The sequence below is a fragment of the Cervus elaphus genome, chromosome 11, assembly GCF_910594005.1.
Source record: "Cervus elaphus chromosome 11, mCerEla1.1, whole genome shotgun sequence".
Taxonomy (NCBI): domain Eukaryota; kingdom Metazoa; phylum Chordata; class Mammalia; order Artiodactyla; family Cervidae; genus Cervus; species Cervus elaphus.
This window is the reverse complement of record NC_057825.1, coordinates 81,399,793-81,422,210: the sequence shown is the minus strand read 5'-3', so window position 1 is coordinate 81,422,210 and position 22,418 is coordinate 81,399,793. Positions and strand designations below refer to the sequence as shown.

General features: G+C 41.5%; 1 protein-coding gene across 4 annotated transcripts in view; it reads right to left on the bottom strand.

Annotated features, from left to right (window-relative positions):
• Positions 1–7,011: 7,011 nt before the first annotated feature.
• The window catches only part of THUMPD2 (THUMP domain containing 2), a 39,014-nt gene continuing 23,607 nt past the window's right edge, over positions 7,012–22,418 (bottom strand). For 3 of the 4 annotated variants that reach the window (XM_043918171.1, XM_043918173.1, XM_043918172.1), the window contains 2 exons: positions 14,742–14,850; positions 7,012–7,933 (listed from right to left, as the gene is read on the bottom strand). In XM_043918171.1, the coding sequence (XP_043774106.1) occupies positions 7,591–7,933; positions 14,742–14,850 (452 nt within the window). In that variant the 3' untranslated portion in view covers positions 7,012–7,590. Of the gene's footprint in view, positions 7,934–14,741; positions 14,851–22,418 lie in introns of those variants that run through there. The other variant, XM_043918174.1, reaches the window with a different exon arrangement.

Sequence of the window (22,418 nt, the reverse complement as noted above, 5' to 3'; positions counted from 1 at the left end):
AAACTATGAGCCATGCTGTGTAGGGCCACCCAAGATGGACGGGTCATGGTGGAGAGTTCTGACAAACCATGGGCCACTGGAGAAGGGAATGGCAAACCACTTCAGTATTCTTGCCTTGAGAACCCCATGAACAGTATGAAAAGGCAAAAAGATATGACACTGAAAGATGAACTATCTGACTTACATAAAAACAAGACCAAAAAACCTCAGGCCCAGTGAATCGTGTTAATACCCGGAGTCCGGGACTGGGCATTTGGGGGCCCCTGGCAGAACACATGGTTAATATGCCCACTCTTCCGAGGTGAATTCAATCTAAATAGTGTAGACATGTCAAGGGCAGGAGCCACAGAAGGGCAGCTAGGAGGAGAGCCACTCAGTGGTGAGAAGGAATGTGTAAGAGGAGAGGACCTGGTATAATTGTTCTCATTTATTACACATTTGAGAAGGCCGTTACTTGCTGAAGGAACTTGATGAAAACTGACAGTATTAAATGATTGTGGCAGTCGGATGCAAAATGATAACTTCAAATTCTTGCATCTCTTGAGCATCATAAATTCTCAGCATTTATATGAGTGAGAGGGCAGTGCCCAGGGGAGAGGAGTGGGCTTCAGTGCAGAACAGGGTTCCCAGCTGCAACTGACAGATTCTACTCTGGGTAGTTTAGCAGAAGAGACGTCATTAAAAGATGATGTAACTAAAAGATGAAGCTAGCCATACCTAGGCATGTGTTCAATTTTTTTTAACTCCCCACAAATCCATTGTTTTTTGCTCTCAGTCCTGGACTCTGTCCATCTTTCTCTGTCAAGCTCTTGCAGAGGGTGATTTTGTCCCTCTATGTCCGGAGGTTGGGGATAGCCCTGTCATATGTGGAGACCTTTAGCTGCTGTTTTCCTGCTCCCTGCCCACCTTTTCACTTCACCAATGAGCGTCCCAGAACCTGACACACAGCAGGTACTCAAGAGATGCTTGGCAGTCCAATGAATGAAGGAGCAAATGAATGAGTGAAAGAATAAGAGAACTGAAAATGCTATAAACACTATGTAAAAATGTGTAGTGTTTGTATAACATGCATGAAAATACTCAAGATTTCTTTATTACCAGGATTTTTCTGTGAAGACCCCTCATCTCACCTAATTTTTGCCCCAAAGCTTTCTTGCATGGCTCCTTGAACGCTTGTATTTACCCAATATCCAAGTGAGCGGCTCCACTTGAAAAATCAATATATTTAGAATCCCTGAAGAGGTTTAGTTTTCTAGGTTATATAGAAAGTAGGCGTCTCCCCAGACAGCTGTCTGTCTCTCACATGGCTTTCTGGGTGTCTCTTTAATTAACTGTCCTCAGATCCACACACATCTATTTGTTCCCTTCCAACAGGAGCCAGTTCAATTTCGTTCAAGTAATATTAACTGTTCTTGGGGGCCACACCCTGTGCCAAGGGTCAGGGAAAATACTATAGAATACTCCCACTAAAAGATATCCTCAAATTTTGGAAACTTATTTAAAAAAGCTGTATCGTTTTGTGCATTTGATTATTAAAGCTGTTTTAACAGACACTGAAACCATGATTTAATTCTGCCAAGTATGTAGATTGTTAGAACCACTGCCTTTGAGGATGTCCACCAACTGTTATTCAAGTCCATGAGGAAACACATTTTCTACCTGCCATTTGCTGCATCTTGGTTACACACACAAAGATGTCCAACTTTGCATGTTTCTTTTTTCTCTTCTAAATATTCAAGTAAGGTTTAGGCACAGAATGAAAAAGACTGTATTATTGTTCAACGTCTTTAAGAGGCCAAAACATTAAAAGTAATTTTGTAGAAGGGGTGGGAGGATGGAAATTATATAAAATTAAGACCTGTGGCAAAAGGACAGATGCACACCTGGCAAAACGAGAAATGCAGAACAGATGGGAGCACCCCACAGAGGAGAGGGCAGTGCCCGGAGGATAGGAGTGGGCTTCAGTAACGCAGGTGTGTGGGACAGGGTTCCTAGCTGCAACTGACAGAATCTACTCTAGGCAGTTTAGCAGAAGAGATGTCATTAAAAATATATATATATATTATGGTGTTCAGGAGGGCAGGAAATTAGTTTGTGTGGCTACAGCGAGAAGCATCATCCAGCTGCCACGACAGGACTGCCGTCACAGTGACCCACTGCAGCCTCTGCTGGGCACCCACACCGCAGCCGGTACCATTGCTTTTGGGCCCTGAATGCTGCCCTCTGCGCCTTCTGATTCCTGAGGCCAGACCCTTCTGCTGACACCCTCCCAGAGAGTGGATTCCATTATGGGGCCTGCTTAGAATGGGGTATGGTAACAGGCTTGCCTTCCACTTTCACCACCCCCCCCTCCCCCCGCCGGGGTCCCTTTTTCTGACTTCGGGAGAAAGAGCACCATCTATTGGTCTCTGGTTCATAGTGCACATAGCATTCTGCCAGGAGGTATCTCGGCCTCTCAAGGACTGCTCTGTGCTGGCTCAGTCATTGAGTGTCGAGTAGCCCCTCCACCCTGCCATCAGGACTTCTGTTTCAGGTGAGGGGGCAGATGGTACAAGACTAGAAATTCAATGAACACTGGTCTCACAGATCTCGTAGCGGTGTGTCTCACACAGCACTGTAAATGAACTCTGATGAGAAGTATTGTTGCAGGGAAACAAGGTCCACGAAAGGCGTTGCCTGGTCTGGAGAGTTGGAGTCCAGAGTGAGCAGTTAGTCTAGGGAGGACAGATTCTTGCCCTTCCTACCTGGGAAGGGTCTCCACTCTAATTCCCCTCCTCCATGTGGCATTATATCGAAGTCTTAGGGCTGGTCACTGCTGTTCATAATTCATCAGCAGGGGCAGTAGGCAATCAGCCTTGGTGAGAGGTCCTTGTTGGGCCAGTGCCTCATCTCTGTGTCTGAAACCATGCCCACTTTGTCCATGAGGCTGTTGAGTGAAAAATGGGGAAGGCATAGGCCAGGCAATCTGCTGCTCACACACTTAAGAGCCTCATGCACAGTGGGAGTTCTTGACCATTCCAGTGATTGAGACCCAGTGATTCTCCCATATGGGGGCCCATCCTGAGATGTCCATCCACATTCCTCTTCCCACACTTCCTTTCATGTTGCTCACCATTCTTTCAAACTGGTAGTCACTGCCCATGACATGGTGGGCATCCTCCTCCTCCCAGGCCATCTCTACCTAAAGTGGACATTGCAGACCACTTCAGGTGGTACTCCCTGGGAATGTTTCCTTTCCCCATCATCCTTTGACCCCAAGTGGGGCTGAAATGCTCTGGGAGTTAAATGCCAGCAGACAACAGCTAAACTGGCAGAGCCATCTGCAAACCAGATTTGGCATTTTTTTCCTCCTTGGTGATCTGCTCATTGGGAATTCCCTGTGGGACCATGATGATGAGGGAGGGGAGTGGCAGGCAGGAGGCGCCTCGCCAGATGAGGACTGTCGGTCACATACACTCAGCGCTGGTCTATGTCACTGCCCTCTGATGAAGGCATGCTGTCAGACTGAGCCCTCTCAACTCTTGGCTTGGTGGATCGAATCTCGGGATGGATAGTTTAGGGCACATGGTCACCTAAAATCCTATGGTCAAGCCCTTAGCAGCAGGAATTATTTCTAAAAGGAGAATAACTACTTGCGTAAGAAAGCTTGGCTTTGCTCCAAAAGCCAAGAGGCTGCAGCTGCACTTTCCCTTTTAGGACCCGTGGCAGACTCCACACAGCATCCAGGCTGATCCCAGACGGTCTGGGCATCATTCACTCTCCTGGGTCCTAAGGGCAAAATGCAGAGCTGCTTCCAGTGTGCCTGGACCAGCTAGAGAGTTGTCTCCTACCCAGGCCTCCAGGAGAAGTAAATGAGTCAGAGCAGCAGACCCAAAGCTGACGCAGGTTGCATTCAGATGCCAAGTGATGGGATCTGTGCCATCGAGCATCTGTGCCTCATTCTTCTTGGTGGTAGCAAGATCTGCAGTTCCTACAGACCCATAGTGTAGCTTCTGTTTGGTCATTTTGATAGGAAGGGAGAGCCTAGGGAGTATGTAACCTTAGTCCTTCAATAATAGACACCCCAAGCCCCTGGTTTGGAACTCAATGTGTGGATTCTTTGACTGCACAGGGAAGCTGTTCCAACCACAGACTCAGAAACTGGGGAAATAACCACATGCTTTTTCACTGAGAAAATGGAAGTGGTCGGAAGACTTCCACAGTCTTTCATTACCACACCCGCCCACCTTCCAGCATCTGCTCCCACTTACAGTCTGTTCTCCTACACTGCGTGTTTCTGTGACAGGCATTAAATATTATTGCTAAGTAGGGGGATGATGTCACTGTAATATGGAAATTGGGTTGGATCACAAGTGATTTTTTTCCCCAGCACATTAATATTTTGTTCCACCAGATAAAAGCTGCCGAATGGGAAGGACGCCAATGGGGTGAGCTGAATGGACGAGCTGCAGAATAAGGTACTTGACGTAACGCCGCTCCTTCCTGGTCCTTCCTGGTCGTGGTGGTTTGGCCACAGGTTCTGTCTTGGAGGGGGCTTCCCTGGTGGCTCAGTGGGTAAAGAATCTGCCTGCAATGCAGGAGACACAGGAGATGTGCATTTGATCCCTGGGTTAGGAACATCCCCTGGAGAAGGAAATGGCCACCCGTTGGTGTGACTCAGCAGCTTCTATCCTTCCTTTTCCTAAATTCTAGCAGGCTGTCTTTGCCCTTTTCTTGGGAAGGTGGAGTCCTTTATTTTCTGATTTATTTATATGAAATATAAGGCTTAAAAAAAAACAACTATGTCAGTTTTTGCTAGCGTGCAGTTCGCAAAGTTGGATAGGTTGGAATGGTCTGCCCCAACCCTATTTTTCCATAAATTGTTATTTTTAGTGCATGGATTTTGGACTGAAAAAGTGTTCAGGAACACATTTATCATATTATAGCAGACATGCCTGTATGTTTCTTCCCACTTGTAACCATGGAGAAATCATTCACGCTCTTATCGAAAGCTTATTCCTCTATGTATGGACTCATGCCACCTCCTTATTCAAGGACGTTCTACCATTTGGCCCCCTCTTCCTGGCTCATCAGTTTTTTACCTTTCTTGGAACAGTCTCATCAACATAAAAAAAATGCTGCTACTTCTCTCATCTTAAAAAAAAAAATCATTGTTTCAACACCATGTCCCCTACCAACTATTATCTCCAGTTTTTGCTCTCTTTTCAGCAAAACTAGTTGAAGGAGTTGCCTATACACACTACCTCTGGTTCTTTTCCTGTTTTCTCTGAAGCCCAATCCAGTGTGGTTTTTCTCCTTCTCTACAACACCAAAACTCCCATTATCAAGGTCCCACATGACCTCTTCATTGTTAAATCCAATGGTCAATTTCCAGTCCTCTTTCTAGACTGGTTAGCGGTATTCAGTAGTTGGTCACTCCCTCCACCATACTCTATCTGCCTTCCAGGCAACTGCTCTTGTTTCCCTCCTCCCTCACGGCTTGTTCCTTCTGTCTCCCTTGCAGATCCCTCTTCTGTTGAAGGAACCCAGGGCTCAGCCCTGCTCCTCTTCCTTTCCTCCCTCCACTCCATCCTTTGGTGACCCCATTCAGTTTCATGGCAACTTTATGCTGCAAATTCCCAAATTTCCATCTCCAGAACAGACCTTCAGCTTAAACTGCAGATTATTTATTCAATTGCCTACTCAGCTCCTCCACTTGAATGTTTAATATATATCTCAAAGCAAGCAAGTCTTAACCTGAACTTCTGATATCTCATACCAAGCCTGCTCTTCCCATGTTGTTGTTCCCTGGACAGTTCTCTGGAAAACTCCACTGTTCCAGGTGCTTGGCCAAAAATCTTGTGGTCATTCCTGCGTCTTCTCCATCAGCAGATCCTGCTGGTTCTACTTACAAAATACATCCAGAATCTAGCTGCTTCTTACTACCTATGCTGCCTCCATCCTGGGGCAAGCTACCATCTTCTCTTGCCTGGATTATTGCAAAACTTCCCAACTGGCCTCTCTACTTCCACCCTTGCCTCCCTACAATCGATGTGCCATACAGTAGTCACAGTGAGCCTACAATGTATGTTAGATTGTGACTTTTTAAAAACTCTACACTGCTGTTGAGTCAAAGTCTTCCTGTAGTCTTCAAGGTCCTATGTGATTTAACCCACCCACCAACCCCTCCCACCCTCACCTGCCCCTCACTTTCTCTTTAACTTCTCATTCTCCCCCGTTACTCACTCTCCTCCAGCCACATGTGCTTTTCTGCTGTTCCTCAAACACACCAGGCACTCTCTCGCCACAGGGCCTTTGCAATGGCTGTTCCATATGCCTGGAACACTCTTCCATGTCCTTTAAATATTTGCTCAAATCTCACATTTTCAGTGAAGCTGGAGCTGTTGTAAGAAGAATGCAAAACATGTGCCCCCATCCTCCTGTGTTCCCGTCACTACTGTGCTTTATTTTCTCCCTGCAAGGTCCCTCCACTTATCTAGGTTATCTTTGCTAGGTTACCTTTTAACCTAGTAAATAAATGTCTATCATTTCTTATCTGTCTCCCCCACTAGATTTAAATCCTATGAGGGCAGGGATTTGCTTGGTTTACTGATAGCTCCAAGGGCTGAGAAAGTGCCTTGGCAGATAGTAGGTTTGCAGTGAATATTTACTGTATGAATACACGACAGGTTACCGTCCCACTGGGCCTGCTATGAAGTGCTCTCAGGTAAAAACCCCACGTATCACCTGTACCCCACTCGCCCCACACTGACAGTGGACCTTGATAACTGAGCTGAGGCTACACGTTGCACCCTGGGCAGAAAACAAGTTTTTGCTTCTATTTTGGAGAGGTGGGATTCACAAGGTGAGAATTTTCCCCAAAATGGAAACATTGTTCAAATGGTACTAAAGCAGCCATGAAGCTATGTTAGGCTATGGGAAAAAAAATCATATTTTTCATCAACTTCCTGTTTCTTTAAGAAGTGAACACAAAGGATGCATTTAATTTAAATAGGAATGAAGTGATAATGCTTTTAGGAAAAAACCAAAACTTTACTTTCCATCATGTTGGAGCCTATTGGTTTAATTCATATTATTATTCCCACTGATGCTTTACATAATATGGGACATAAAAAATGTACTGCCAATAAAAGTTCTTTTCATTCAAATGGAGAAGAAAATTATAGGTTCAAAAAAAATCAAGTTAAATATCAAAAGAAGTTGATATCAAAAAATAAAATTTCTATGTTTCAAAAAACCTGACAGTGAAGATATTATCAAATTTGTGATGATTGAGATACACTTTACGGTGAGCCTCTGAGAACCTTGGCTTTGAAGCTGAAGCTTCTGCTTAGAAACAGTGTGGGCAGAGCAGACCTGTTCACATTTTGACAGAAGGGCAAGTTTGAGAGTCCTTTAGTTCAAGTATCTGTTAATTATCCTCTGTCAGAAACACTCTTCAGAGTGTTAGATGGAAGTTCTTATGGAAGAACAGGTGTCCAGGAGCCACAACCCTGTTTTAGGGGAATCTGTTGACTTGGAACCCTCTGGCACTGTTAAGATCCCTGAGACGACTGCCTTTTCTACTCTGTTCAGCTGACATGTAAGGACTCAGAAGCAGCAAGCCGGCGATCGCCCAGGGGAGTACGACTTCTTATACTTGGAGATGAGTGCGTCTGTTTTCCCAAGGCTCACTCTGTAGCAGTCCACTGGCACCAAAGAGCCAAGCGGTGGCATTCTGTCCAAGCGCTCCTGGCTGCTGGCTGCGGATGAGGATGGCGCTGGCTCTGATCCAGCCGCTTTTTCTGCACCAGTCAAGCGCTCTTCGCCTCCAGGATCCTCTGTGCGGCCGCCCTGGGAATCCAAAGGGCTGCTACTCGCCTCACCACCCTTAAGGTGCCTGTGGTGATCTTCGCTGAGTAACAGCACGATGATCCCACCAACACGAAGCACTCTGGGCCAAAAAAAAAAAAAAAAAGGTAATTAGTATGAGTATTTCTTTGTAGACAACAAACAATCCCACTTTGTTTAAAATATTTGGTGTTCTTAATTTGAAATTTAATTTTAGCCATTTAAATGCGAGGATTTTGATAATTAGGTAGTATCTTCCATAATGCATATTCATTATAGTAATTATGAAATCACTAGTACAAATCTGCTTTAATTATCTATTTTTACTCTATTTAAAAGGCAAGCCTCAAAGTAATTTGTAGTCACAGTTTAATAAGTGATTGTACAAAGGAAAAGGCAAATGAAAGGATCCTGAGGAATCTGAGTACATGAAAGGCAGCAGGCTGAACAACAGCAGAACAAAGTCCCCAGGAAGGAGTGAGGACAAATACAAAGAAAAGGCAACAGGGAAGATCTGGAAATGTCAGCCTGTGGAGGAGGACTCACTTTCTCAATCGTCTGACCCAAGTCTACACAGCACTTATGTGGAAACAGTGATGGATAATGGCAAACAGTCCCGAGTTCCTAAAAAGATGACTGAGCAGTGGGAAAGGGAGGCAAGCAAGAGCTACAGAGCACGTGTGGCCAACGCCACTATCAAGGCGAGTGTGAGGGGCTCCGGAAACACCTTAGGTGGGACCCAGACCTGGGCACTCAGCGTGGGTGAGAAGAGCTACAGTGGGTGTGACGGACAAGCAGGAGTGAGCTGGGCCGAGGGACCGGGGGACTGGGGCAAGGGGTGCGCGAGGCAGGGGAGGGGGCAAAGACAGGAAGTTGTGGAGAGGAGGAGGTACTGAAGGTAGTCCACTGGAGGGGGAACCAGAGCGGGCGGGATGAGGGGATGGAGGAGCTCTGTCTGGAACATGCTGAGCGTGGGGCCAACAGACAGCCGGGCGTAGGGCCTGGAGGTTGTCAGAGAGACCAGGGTTGAAGGTGGAGATTTGAGTTTCCCATAATAAATGGTAGATAAAGCCAGGTGGTGCTAGTGACAAAGAACCCACCTGCCAATGCAGGAGACATGAGAGGCAGGTTCGATCCCTGGGTGGTAAAGATCCCCTGAAGGAGGAAATGGCAACCCACTCCAGTACACTTGCCTGAGAAATCTCATGGACAGAGGAGCCAGGTGGGCTACAATCCATGGGGTCACAAAGAGTCCAACACAACTAAAGGAGCTTAACAAACACAAAGCAACAATGGGTCATGAGATCACCTAGGCCGGAAGAAGAGACAGAGGAGAGAAAAGGGGTCAAGGAACAGGGACTTAACATTCAAGGAAGGATGGAGAAGGAAGAGCCCATGAAACAGCCAAGGAGAAGGTCTGAACTATGGTGATATCACGGAAACCAGAGGAGCAGAGTTTCAAGACGGGAATGAATGGTGTCAAATGCCACAGGACTAACAAGTGATAAGGATATTAGTGACCCTGGGGCAGCACTCCTAGTTGGGGGCAGGAGCCAGCGCTGGCCTGCAGAGGCAAGGCAGGGGGTTGGAAGGTGAGGATGGCAAGTGTAGACTTTTCTCTGAAGAAACCTGGTCGTAGAGGTTAAGAAACCAGGTGACAGCTGGAGGATGAAGACTTAAAGGAAGCCCTGCCCCCACCACACCCAGCAAAGAGGTCAGGAGCTGAAGTAGCTTTCTCTCATCTCAACGGTCTGCCAATCTAAACGAGTCTGTCTGCAGACGACATCACAGATTCATCCACTTCATTCTATGCTCTCCTCTGCCCACACTATCGCAGCCTGACAGGTCTTATTTCCAAATCTGTCATCATCCCCCAACCTCCCCTTCCGAGTTTCCACACCAGACACAATTGTACATCCCTGTGAATCTCTCGACCATTAAACTTCAAATAGACTCTTGACTCCCACTTGCCTGCTTCCCTTTGCTCACAGCGTGTCCCACAAACTGACCTCCCTTCTTGCCCCAGGACACCCAGCTCTGCTCTTCTGGGGCACTGACACCCACCCCCTGTGTGCTTCTCATCACTCAGGTCTCAGGGTTCAAACGCCTCCTTGGAGAGGCCTTTCCCTGAGCACCTATTGAAGGAAGCCACTGCGGCTCTCTTAGTCACTCTCTGGCAAAAATGCCGTCTTGAGTGTTCATCATATCCATCATGATCTGAAATTATTTGGCGGATTTATTCATTATCTATATTCCCACGCTGGAGTGCCAGCCCCGCATGGGCAAAACCTCTATCCCATTCACAGCCAGATCCCCACTGCCTAGTACAGTGTGTGGGTATGAAAGGCTACAAAGATGTCTGGGGAAGGGATAGCTGGATCTGGAGAGAAGGAGGAGGTGGACAGGTTGAAGGTAAGAAGGAAGTAGGCAGAGAACAGTTCCTGAGGAGGCAGGAACCAAGGGGATAAACTCTTGCTATTGGGAGAGGAGGAGGCGAGATGACAGGTGTGGCTGGACGCCAGGGGACAGAAACAAAAAACAGTATCTCTGAACACATAGGAAAAAATACAATTAAGATAATAAATGAGATACAATTTTTTACCTACCATATTATCAAAAATAAAAAGACTACCACTCTCAAGATGGCAAGATTAGGGGGAAAAAATGAGTATTTCTAAAGACAAAAAAATTGATATAACTTTTTTGACAGTATCAAAGATATGAAATGTACATAACCTTTGACCCAGCAATCTCACATCTAGGAGATTATTCTAAGATAAAAGAGCAGAAGCTGTAGCAGTAGTAGAATAACAGTGACAATTAATGACAAAGACGGCTAATATTTATTGGTACCAAGGGCTTCCTAGGTGGCACTAGTGTTAAAGAACCTGCTTGCTAATGCAGGAGATGTAAGAGATGCGAGTTCGATCCCCGGGTCAGGAAGATCTCCTGGAGGAGGCATGGCAACTGACTCCAGTATTCTTGCCTGGAGAATCCCATGGACAGAGGGGCCTGGCGGGCTACAATCCATAGGGTTGCAGAGAGTCAGACGTGACAGAAGCAATTTAGCACGCACGCATGTATTATGTGATGAATATTGTTTTAAATGCTTTGTATATCATTTAATCCTTAGAATTCAAGTATATTCTGTTGCCATATCCATTTTGCAGATGAAGAAACAGAGGCACTGTGGTTTTAAATAACTTGATCATTATAGTCAGTTTGAAAAACTGTTTGTGCAAAGATGGCTCAGAATGTTATTCTTTATTAAAATGAAATGGTGGACGTTACCTAAATACCCATCCCTAAGTTCTATAGGCTACATAATGGTATATATATATATATATATATATATATAATGCAACCACTGTGGCAACCACTGAAAATTATTATGTACATTATAACAACTGATCAGAAAGATTTATGAGATATTTCTGAGTGGAAAAAAGAAATCAGATTATACAGTGAGGTAAATTAAGGATGATCCTATTAATATAAAATTGAAAACATCTATTTGTGTATGTGTACATGGAATGGTGTCTAACAGGACATTCACCAATTAATTCATTGTAACTTATTTCACATAATGGAAGAAAATAAGAAAGTAAAAATCACCCGGAATCTACTCAGAGATGACCATTTTTGATAAAATGTCCTTCTAAGCATCTTTCCACATTCATATACACATAAATTTCTTACTAAGAAAGCTATTCAGAAATTATAAAGCAATATGTCCCAAACTGTATTCCTCTAAACACTAGGATAGTATGAGAGATTATTTCTTGTATATATAAAAAAGAAACCAACTAGAATTATGTGGTCAATAAGTTGGGGAAGCTCTGTATCAAAAAACATAAAAGAGATTTCTCTTTTACATGTGAACCTGCAAGACTAGGGGTAGATGACACAAATACCCAACTTATTTGAACTTGGATGGCATTAGGCCTTAACCTTCTACCACTCATCTCAATTCCAAGCAGTCTGGTATATTCATTGTTTTTTGAACATGCTTTTTGCTTCATTATTACCCAAGAAATACTTGCTGAATATCTGCATGTATAAAACATGGTGTGGTCTCCTTTTTCATTCTTTGCAAATTTCTAAATTTCACTGAGATCATGCTTCTTCCATGAATCCACCTCAAATCTGGGCATTTAGTGACTTCTTCCTTTAAGCCGAACAAGTTAACTCTCTAATTTTGCTCATCTGGTTGAGAAGAAAGCTCAAATATTATACTTCTCTGTATTTCTCCTCTGCATACATGAAACTGTTATTGCTGAAGTAAATTAAAGGAGGAAATAATTGAGCTGAGAGTGCAGTGCTCACACCACCAGAGCAATCATCTGTCCTACAAGTTAAAATTCTGATTGCCTGTTCTTTCTTGAAGAATCCAGTGCTCTGTAACACTCAGGACCAAATATTTCCATTGCCTATTATAAACATGTTTATTTTGTATTTTTTCTTATTTTTAATATAATTGCCCTCCATTCCCTTCCACTTTATATCTAGAGCCTAAACTACTGGTAAATCATTGGGAAAAAAAGTTATATGTACTTTAGATATATTTATATATATCCCCACCTATTTCTCAAAAGCACTGGAAGTGTTCTACACTGAAAAATCAGGCCTGAGCTAACAATTACTGAGAGCTTTCTAGGCACCTAGCACTGTCCTTGCTTCCCTTGTGGCTCAGCTGGTAAAGAATCCGCCTGCAATGTGGGAGACCTGGGTTTGATCCCTGGCTTGAGAAGATCCCCTGGAGAAGGGAACAGCTATTCACTCCAGTATTCTGGCCTGGAAAATCAGCACTGTCCTAAGAGCTTTAAATCTACTGACTCCTCAGGCCAGTGCTGTCAAGTAGGTACTATTATTTAAAGATGAGGCACAGGGTGACTGAGCAATGTGCCTATGACAGAAATGACAGAAGAACTATTGAGTATTCTGACTCCAGAGACTATGCTCTTCACCATTGTGTTACAATATATGGCCTGTATAAAACCTCAAACCAGAAAAAGTCACAGGCCAAACCATGAAGGCTGAGGGCATGTGGCAAAGGAAGCTTGGTCATAGGATCCAGGAATGTTCCTTATGTCCAAAAGCATACTTTTTTTATTCTAAATTTTATTTATTTTTAAAAATTTTGCTTTTTTAATTTTTACAATGTTGTGTTGGTTTCTACCATACAGTTCAAATCAGCTGTAATTATATATACATCCTTTCCCTCTAGAGCTACCCCCCTCTCCCCCATCCCATCCCTCCCCATCCCACCACAGAGCACCAGACAGGGCTCCCTGTGTCACAGAGCATCTTCTCACCAGCTATCCATGTTACACACGATAGTGCATATACGTTGTCACTACTTTTTCTATTTATCCTACTCTCTCCCTCTGTGACAGTGTCCATAAGTCCATTCTCTACATTTTCATCTCCATTCCTTCCTTGCAAATAGGTTCATCAGTACCATTTTGCTTTCTGGGAGGCAGCTGAATTACATGGGAAATCTTGAATGTCTTCCTGATTCTCGCGAAAATATTTAAATTTCCCGAAACAATGTGAGGGTGGTCATATCTATTAGTTTCATTTTCAGTTACTTAGAATAAAAATCAAAACTGACCGAGAGAAAGTCAGGCTGGTCTAATTTTACTAGCAATGAAAGGACATTTTCAATGTCCTTTGGACATTGAAATGGAGGGCAATTGGACTGCCCTCCAGTGACTTGTGAAGATGTTTAAAACACACAGCACTAGACCATCAGGTAGGCTAGGCCACCACCACTAGTGGAAAGTTCCAGGTTGGGTGGAAAGTTTCCTATTAAGTGTAACATGCTCTGACAGTAGTATCTCACCATGGGCTAGCTTAATAGTACAACTGGTAAGTTACCTCGCTAGGCACAAAGGCTGTGGTTATTAATCCTGGCGGCACCACAGAATCGCCTTGGGAGATACTAAGAAATACTGGATGCCCAGGCTCTACCCTGGACTGATTAAATCAAAGCCTCAGTGAGGAGGAGTGGAGAATGGGTATCAGTGTTTTTCAGAAGCTCCTGAAATGATGTTAATATGAAATCAGCATTGCAAAATCTCGAGGGGAATGCTCCATTAAGCAGAAGGGGATACAGGAGCTCAGCAAGTGTCCGAGTTACAAGTCAGGTAACTGCGGAAGAGGGTTGCGCACAGGCTCCTGACCGTGTACTATGTCGTCCTGCACCATCAAACACTCAGTTGAGACAATTTATACAAACTGACCCCTGATCCATGTCCCTTCATCCCTCTGAGTGTTCTAGGTTCTCTCCTTTATCAACTGAAATGATCAGGAAAATTCATATTCAGGTCTCACTGTTGGAACCTCTCACAGAAACACTTTCACTCCACTGCATTATATTCCCTGAGGTTGACCTTAGAAACATTACATGACTAGCACTTCTGCATTTTCATTTCAAACCAACAATGAAGGCATCCATTCTACATGACTAAATGTTTCGTATGTAAGTTCTCAGTAGCTCAGTAGCTCTGTGATCTTGAGAAGGATAATATTTCTGGGTCCTGGTTTCTCTCCTGTAAAATGTGGGGGATTAACACAGAGGAGGCAGGGCTGGGGGGAGAATTAGAAGTAAATATGTAAATTAACTAGCTCAGTGACTGAAATATATGTCATTATTTTAGACTTTCAAATTTTTGGCTATAATGAAAAATTATTATCTTTTCCTGAATAAAATTTATAGTATGATGATACAGAATAACTATATCAAGTTTATAACTATATAAACTTCTGTTTTGAAACCTTAGAAAATTAAGCTATAAGAACTCTAGGAAATTACTAAAATGTAATCAAATCTTAACTGAAGAGCTACAGTACATTTTGGTTAAATGCCCCATGGCTCAAAGGTTTTGGAAAGACACTTAACAACTTACCTTTCCATCTCCTGCACAGTCCTTTTGATGCCTTTTCCTAACTTAAACTTTTTTCCAAATGGAATATCAGAAATAATAATATCGACACTTTCTGAAGGTAATGGCAATTCTGAAATACAAAAATGAGAAAATTCTATCACAGTAAGTTCAAACATTTACAACCTAAATATGAGAAAACTGAAGTACGCAGGATTATTTTTGCATACCAAATAAAGTTTAAGGCGTCTAATATTGTTTCTAAGGAATGACAAGATCTTGAAGGCTTTCAGAATCACTAAAAATAGACGGCGCATTTGTTGTATTCTGTTCTTGAAAAGTGGTTTTTCAAGTGTAATAAAATGTGACATAAGTTAAGCAGAATTTTAAATTAACCAGAAAGTTAAACTCTTTAAAAATATTACATGAAAAGAAAATTGCTGGATCCAAGAAGAAATATATTAGGATGCCTAAAAAAGCCTTTTACAAAATTATATCCTATAACTTTCATTTTTCTTTTCACAATCATATATAAAATCTATTTTTAGATCTATTTGTTTTTAAGAGAAGTGACCGATAGGTTTCATTGTATTTTTTTTTCATTTTTTTTTTCATTGTATTTTTAATGGCAACCCCAAAGGTTAAGAACATCCACTGAAGTCCTAAGACTAGAGAAAAAGTTAAACAATCAAAAATCAAGCAAATGACATCACTAAAGCAAAATATAGTGTTTTATTATCAAATCTAAATTTCTTTCTCAACTTTACATTTTATTCTCAGAAATTAACTTAAGGTAATACACCCAATCTTAACTTCCACATTTTCTGAATATACTTTTCACTCTGTACTTCTTATACTTCTACCATCATCTAAATTTAAATAATTATTTTAATTTCAGACAGCACCTAATTCTATAGAAATACAATAGAATTTAAATAGTCTTTACTATTCTGAATACAAATTTTTGTTGGCAGGAAATTTAAAAACAAAACAAAAATCCTGTTATCGGGCAAAGTCTAATGAATGAACACTTGCTAATAGAAGAAAGAGTGGGTTGTTAGAAGACAAGTAATGGGGTAGTATTTTGTTAAAACTAGGCAGGAAATCTTTTGTTCCAAGTCACGTTTTAATGTCATGGTGGCTCAGACGGTAAAGAATTCGCCTGCAGTGCAGGAGACCTGGGTTCGATACCTGGGTCCGGAAGATCCCTGGAGAAGGGAATGGCAACCCACTCCAGTATTCTTGCCTGGAGAAACCCCATGGAGAGAGGAACCTGGTGGGCTACAGTCTATGGGGTGGCAAAGATTCGGACACGACTGAGTGACTATCACTTTCTTTGTTCATTTAGTTTTAGGGTATTGATATAGAATGGGGCTTCCCAGGTGGCTCAGTGGTAAACAATCTGCTTGCTGACACAAGAGATGTGAGTTCTATCCCTGGGTCTAAAAGGTTCCCTGGAGGAGGAAATGACAACCCAATCCAGTATTCTTGCCTGGGAAATCCCATGGACAGAAGAGCCTAGTGGGCTACAGTCCATGGGACTGCAAAGAGTCAGATATGATTGAGCAAACTGAACACACACACACACACACACACACACACACACACACACTGATATAGGACACACCCATTTGAACACTATAACTATACTTGAAAACTACTAAAGACAATGAGGAAACATGGTTATCAAATGTTTACACATGAGGAACCAGGCAGTAATTTACTCTTGAGATGGAGCCCAAGTCTTTGGCTTACATAAACACACAACAAACATGAGTTGCCCATCTCCAGGTTTGGATTTTTTCCCCTTCTGGTTAGTCTATTTTCATTTGCAACTTTTCTACTCTGTATTATAATTTACCGAACCGCTTTAAATCGTTTTAGAAGATGAAGGAATAAACATCACTGAGACAGAAGAGACTAATCTTTTACATAGAACCAGTGCCATCTTCCAGTAATAGAACAGAAAATAATCTGAGCTTTTGTGCAGGCTCTGGTGTCAGCTTGCATTTGGCTCTGCCACTTACCAGCTGTGCGACTTTGGGAAATTATTGCTTTACTTCTCTCATCTGTAAAATGGGATAAGTACCTATCTCAGAAGTTAACATGTGAGGAACCTACAGAAAGATCAACAGACATTGCCTGGCACACAATGAGCAGTCTGATTGTCAGCTGTTAGTCTTTACAACGCCCTGTCTAGTGTGTATAAGGAGATGACCGCCAGGTGGAGCCAGCGGGTCAGGATCCTTCCAGGAAGCTCTGCAGAACTTAGCAATTCCTTCTCACGGCTCCTCAAAGACCTAGTGGGGCTACTTCCAGATGGGTCTCTTTCGAACTTGCCTTTCCCTTAGCAGTGTTTCTCAATGTGCGGTCCCCAAAGAAGCACCATCAGTATCACCTGGAACTAGGGCCCAAAATCTTGGGCCCTACAACCAACCTTGATATTTACTGTGGATCAGAATCAACTGAAGGGCCTGGTAGAATGCAAACTGCTGGCCCCACTTCCAGAGATGCTGATGCATAAAACTCCTAAAATCACGAGCACCTGACCCGTAAGAGTCAACACACAGTATAATCTTTTAAATTATTAAATGTTTGAATTGCCTGTGAATAAAGAGTTTGTAACTAAGGAGATAAAATTCTGAAATAGAAACATAACTTAAAACAAACAAGTAAAAAAATCATCTCTGCAGGATGAAAAAAAAGGTAAAGGACTGGTATGTCTTGAATAAAACTCTATTTACTCCCTCCTCTTGGGATAAGTTTGAGTAAGAACTGCTTAAAACCAGGATATAGCCCTAAGATAGTTTCTCCCCAAAAGTTTTAAGAGCCTTTAAAATAACTTTCATGTATATACATATACAAAAGACTGGGTAAACTTTTACAAGGTTGAGCACACCCTTTTTTATATTTTCTTTCACTGTACTTTGTTATTCTTTCCATCATCTAGGTTTGTAACAATGGCATTCTGTCTTGTAATTCTCAGTTGCTCAAATAGTTGTATATTTGATTCAATCCTCGTGACCAGTCATTTCACTTTGGCTTTCTCTATTCCTCAGTTGGTTCATCTCTTAAATGTCTGGGTTTTATTAATTTTTAATAATTTTCCCCCTCTGACATGCTTGTTAGTGAAACGTTGCCTGAACTTGTTATATTTGAAAATATCTTTGTAGTAAAATGACACCTTGGTTGAGCATGATATTTCTGGGTCCCACTTTGCCTTAGTAACCTTCTAAGTAGCCACTATTTCATTGGCTATTGCGCTATAACTTTGTTTCCATCACGGGCAGATTTTGAAGTTTACCGCATTAGATTATGCCTTTTCTTTATTTGATTGCTGCTGGTGAAATTTTTCTATTTATACTATTCTTTTTGATTTCATAAAATAGAGAATACAAATACTTCAATGAAGTTGAAATTTCAACGTGTATTTCTAATTCAGAAGTCTATAATTAGTCTTGAATATGCAAAATATAGTTTGGCATCTGGGAGATGATTTTAAAGTGCTGTTGCCAGTTTTGTTTTTAATGACTGCAATTTATCAAAAATTTTTAAAACTTAAAAGTTTTTTTTGCACTCCATTTGTTGAATTCTTCGATTACAACTTTCCAATGAATTCTGAAAAAAAATGCAACTACAATTAGGCAACTAGTTTATTTTAAAAAGTTTATAGCATGTTTATAAGATACTCTGGCTGATATACAAAGTAATTTTTCAAAAGTTTAAACATTTTTAAGAAAAGTGAAGTATAGCTGATTTACAATGTTGTGTCAATCTCTGCTGTAGACCAAAGTAACTCAGTTATACACATACAGTTCTTTGCTTATATTCTTTTCCATTATGGTTTATCCCAGGAGACTGAATACAGCTCCCTGTGGCATACAGTAGGACCTCGTTGTTTATCCATTCTAAATGTAACAGTTTGCATCTACCAACTCCAAACTCCCAGTCCGTCCTGCTCCCTCATCTCTTCCCCTTGACAATCACAAGTCTGATCTCCCCGTCTATGAGTCTGTTTTTGTTTTGTGGATAGAAAAATTGTTTTCTGTTGTGTTCATTTGTGCCATATTTTAAGATTCCTCATGTAAGTGATATTATTTGTCTTTTTCTAACTTATTTCACTTAGTATGATCATCTCTAGTTGCATCCATGTTGCTGCAAATGACATTATTTCATCTTTTTTATGGCTAAGCAGTATTTCATCTCACACACACACACACACACACACACGTATATACCACATCTTCTTTACCTATTCATCTGTCGATGGACATTTAGGTTCTTTCCAAGTTTTGCCTGTTGTGAATAGTGCTGCTATGAACATTCGGGTGCATGTATCTCTTTGAATTATACTTTTGTCCGAGTATATATGCCCCGTAGTGGGATTGGTGGATCATACGATAATTCTATTTTTAGTTTTCTGAGGAACCTCCCTACTGTTTTCCATGGTGACTGCACCAACTCACATTCCCGCCAATGGTGTAGGAGGGTTCCCTTTTCTCCACATCTTCTCTAACGCTTGTTATTTGTAGACTTTTTAATGAAGACCGTTCTGACCAGTGTGAGGTGGTGCCTAATTGTAGTTTTGATTTGTATTTCTTTAATACTTAGTGATGTTGAGCATCTTTTCATGTGCCTATTGGCCATCTATCCTCTGGAGAAATGTCTATTAAGGTATTCTGTTCATTTTTTTTCTTTCCTTGGATTGGTTTTTTTTTTTTTTTTTTGGTGGTTGTTGTTGAGTTGTATGAGCTGTTTATTTTGGAGATAAAGCACTTGTTGGATGCATCATTTATAATTATTTCTCTCGTTCTGTAGGTTGTCTTTTTGTGTTTTTTTCCTTTGTGCAAAAGCTTACAAGTTTGGTTAGGTCCCTTTGTTTATTTTTATTTCTACTACTTGGGAGACTGACCTAAGAAAACATTGATAACAATTTATGTCGGGGAATGCTTTGCCTACGCTCTCTCCTAGGATAGCAGTTTTATGGTATTATATCTTTTTTTTTTTTAATTGGAGGATAATTGCTTTACAATGTTGTGTTGGTTTCTGCCATACAACACTACGAATCAGTCACAATTATACATATATCTCATCCCTCTTAAGCCTCTCTCCCACCTCCAGGGTTACGTTTGTCTTTAAGCCATTCTGAGTTTATTTTTGTGCACAGTATGAGGATGTGTTTTAACTTCACTGATTTACACGCAGCTGTCCAACTTTTCCAGTACCATTTGCTAAAGAGACTGTCTTTTTTCCATTTTAAACTCGGATTAAACATTTTAAAACCCAACAAATGATGGGAAAACAAAAAAGCATGTATTGTCAGGCTGAACTGCTTTTTTTGCATTCAACCATCTTTACAGATAGCCTACAGTTCAGTTACTCTGTGTATATTAAAAAAATTTTTTAAGTCTATTATTTTGATAACTTAAGTTACTATTTCAATTCAGAACATCACAGCTTGTTTGGAGGTAATTATGAATTATGTAAGTACCATGTCAAATTCTAAGTACATTTCTGCGTCATAGATTTCTTTATTTAATAAGAACATTAATCTTCACCAGGATGCTGTGGTCTACCAAACAATGCATAAACAGACACAGGTTTAGTGCTGAGCTGAATCAACAGCAGCGTTCACAATAATGAAAGATGTTTTATCTCTGACAGAAAAAAATTCCTAAATTTCCAGAATTGGGAGCGGGGAGGAATACTAAACCATTACTGGAATTGACTTAGCTAATTTTCTTCTTGAAGGATCTGGTAACACTAATACAAAACTGGTAACATTTCACTTCCTGCAGAGGTCTTCTGCTAATGGAGCCAATGAATTAATAGCCATAGCTTCATTTTGTTCATATACATTAGAAAATTTGGAATTGAAAACGAACAAAATTAATTTAGAAGAGTGGCCATTTGATCTAAATGAAAAGTCATGCTTCACAGAGTGACAGTTAAATGCATTTCTTTCTGTTGCATCTGATAAACACTATTTTGGCTTGGTCTCCTTAAAATAATGACTAAGTTTTGAAGTAACTGCTAGGTGCCTCTATAAACAAGTTTATTTCATTTGGTTACTGCTATCACCATGGCCCTCACAGTGCATGATAAAAGTAAATAAACATTTTACTCCAGTTGTATGTTCATCAACAGCTTTCTTGAGAAATAGAAACTCAGTATATAATTTTTCATTAAATATGCACTTTTAAAATCTTATTGCTGCTGAAAGGGTTTGTTACAGAACAGTGTTACAAAACAAAGGGATTTATAGCATATGATATATGATAAAGCCACTGGAGCAAAAACACTCATATTCTCTAAGGTGGGCTTCTCACCCGCTATTTCCCACATATATTTCATGACACCCAACCTATCACTTCTCAACATTTCCCGACTCCCCAGATGCCAGGGCAGCCTGGCAGCTTCATGAATTGTGCAGAATATGGTGTGAACCACAACACACCTGGTAGAACGCCAAGTGTTCTGCTCCCCTTACCAGCCAAACTACCCAAAAGAATGATGAGAACTAGCTGTCTTCAAGTTACCTTTTCCCATTCTCTCCAGATCCCACTCAGGCAGGCCGGCCTTTGTTCCTGCTGCTCCACGGAACCAGTCAGGCCTGAGTTTTGCTCCAGGGAACTGGACAAGCCTGAGTTTTGCTTCACCAACCAGCAGCATCTGACACAGCTGCTCATGCTTGCTCAGATTCTCTCTTACTTTCTCATCCCTGGTTGTTCCTTTACTAGATTCTCACCCTCCAGGACTCTAAGCATCTCATCCTCAGAGAAAGCCTCTCTCTTCTCAATTTGTGCTCATTTCCTAGGTGATCTCATGGATGTAAATGTTATCTGGACTAGTGAAGTGCACCGTCTCCCCTGAACTCCAGATCTGTATGTTGACCACTACCCTGAGATCTTAGTGGTTCTCAATCATCATGTGGAACTGAACAGGCCCCCACTCGTAACTTGTTCCTCTTGCAGTTTTCCGCAACTCCATAAATGGCAGTGCCACCCTCGAGCTGTTCAAGTCAGAAAGCTTAGTCATCCTTGTTCTTTTTCTCACATTTAATCCACTAACAAATCCTGTTGGCTCTACCTTCAATGTATATACATATATATATATGTCTGTCTGTCTGTGTGTCTGACCTCTTTTCAACACCTCCACCAATACCACTTTGCCCTAAGCCACCACCATTTACCTGGATTATTGCAATGGTTTTGCGACTAGTCTCTTTGTTTCCGTCCTTGCTCTACTGTTTGTTCTTAACATGGCAGTTAGATTAATCTTTTCTTAACATGGCAGTTAGATTAATCTTTTAAAAAGCTAGATTATTTGGCTACTAGGTATAACAGAAAACTTTTTTTTTAATTAACAGTTGAGCACTTAATGCTTGTTTTTAAAGTGAAATCTTATGGGAAATGCCCACGAGAACTGATGAAAGTGGAGCTGGTACAGCAGCGATGTTCTGATGGGCAAATCAGTACTTCCTTTCTCACGCTACCAAGGCACTTTGGAGACTGTGAAGGGTTTGAAAAACCATTGCTCTGGAACAACTTATAAAGCTATCCCATTTTTCTTGAAGATCTCAAAAAAAAAAAAAAAAAGCTTTCTTAAATTAGGGTATATGAAAACTTGATTTAATCCAATCATCCCTCAGCTTCCTCTAGAAACTTATGTTGCACAGAGTCCAATTAAAAACCTCGACAG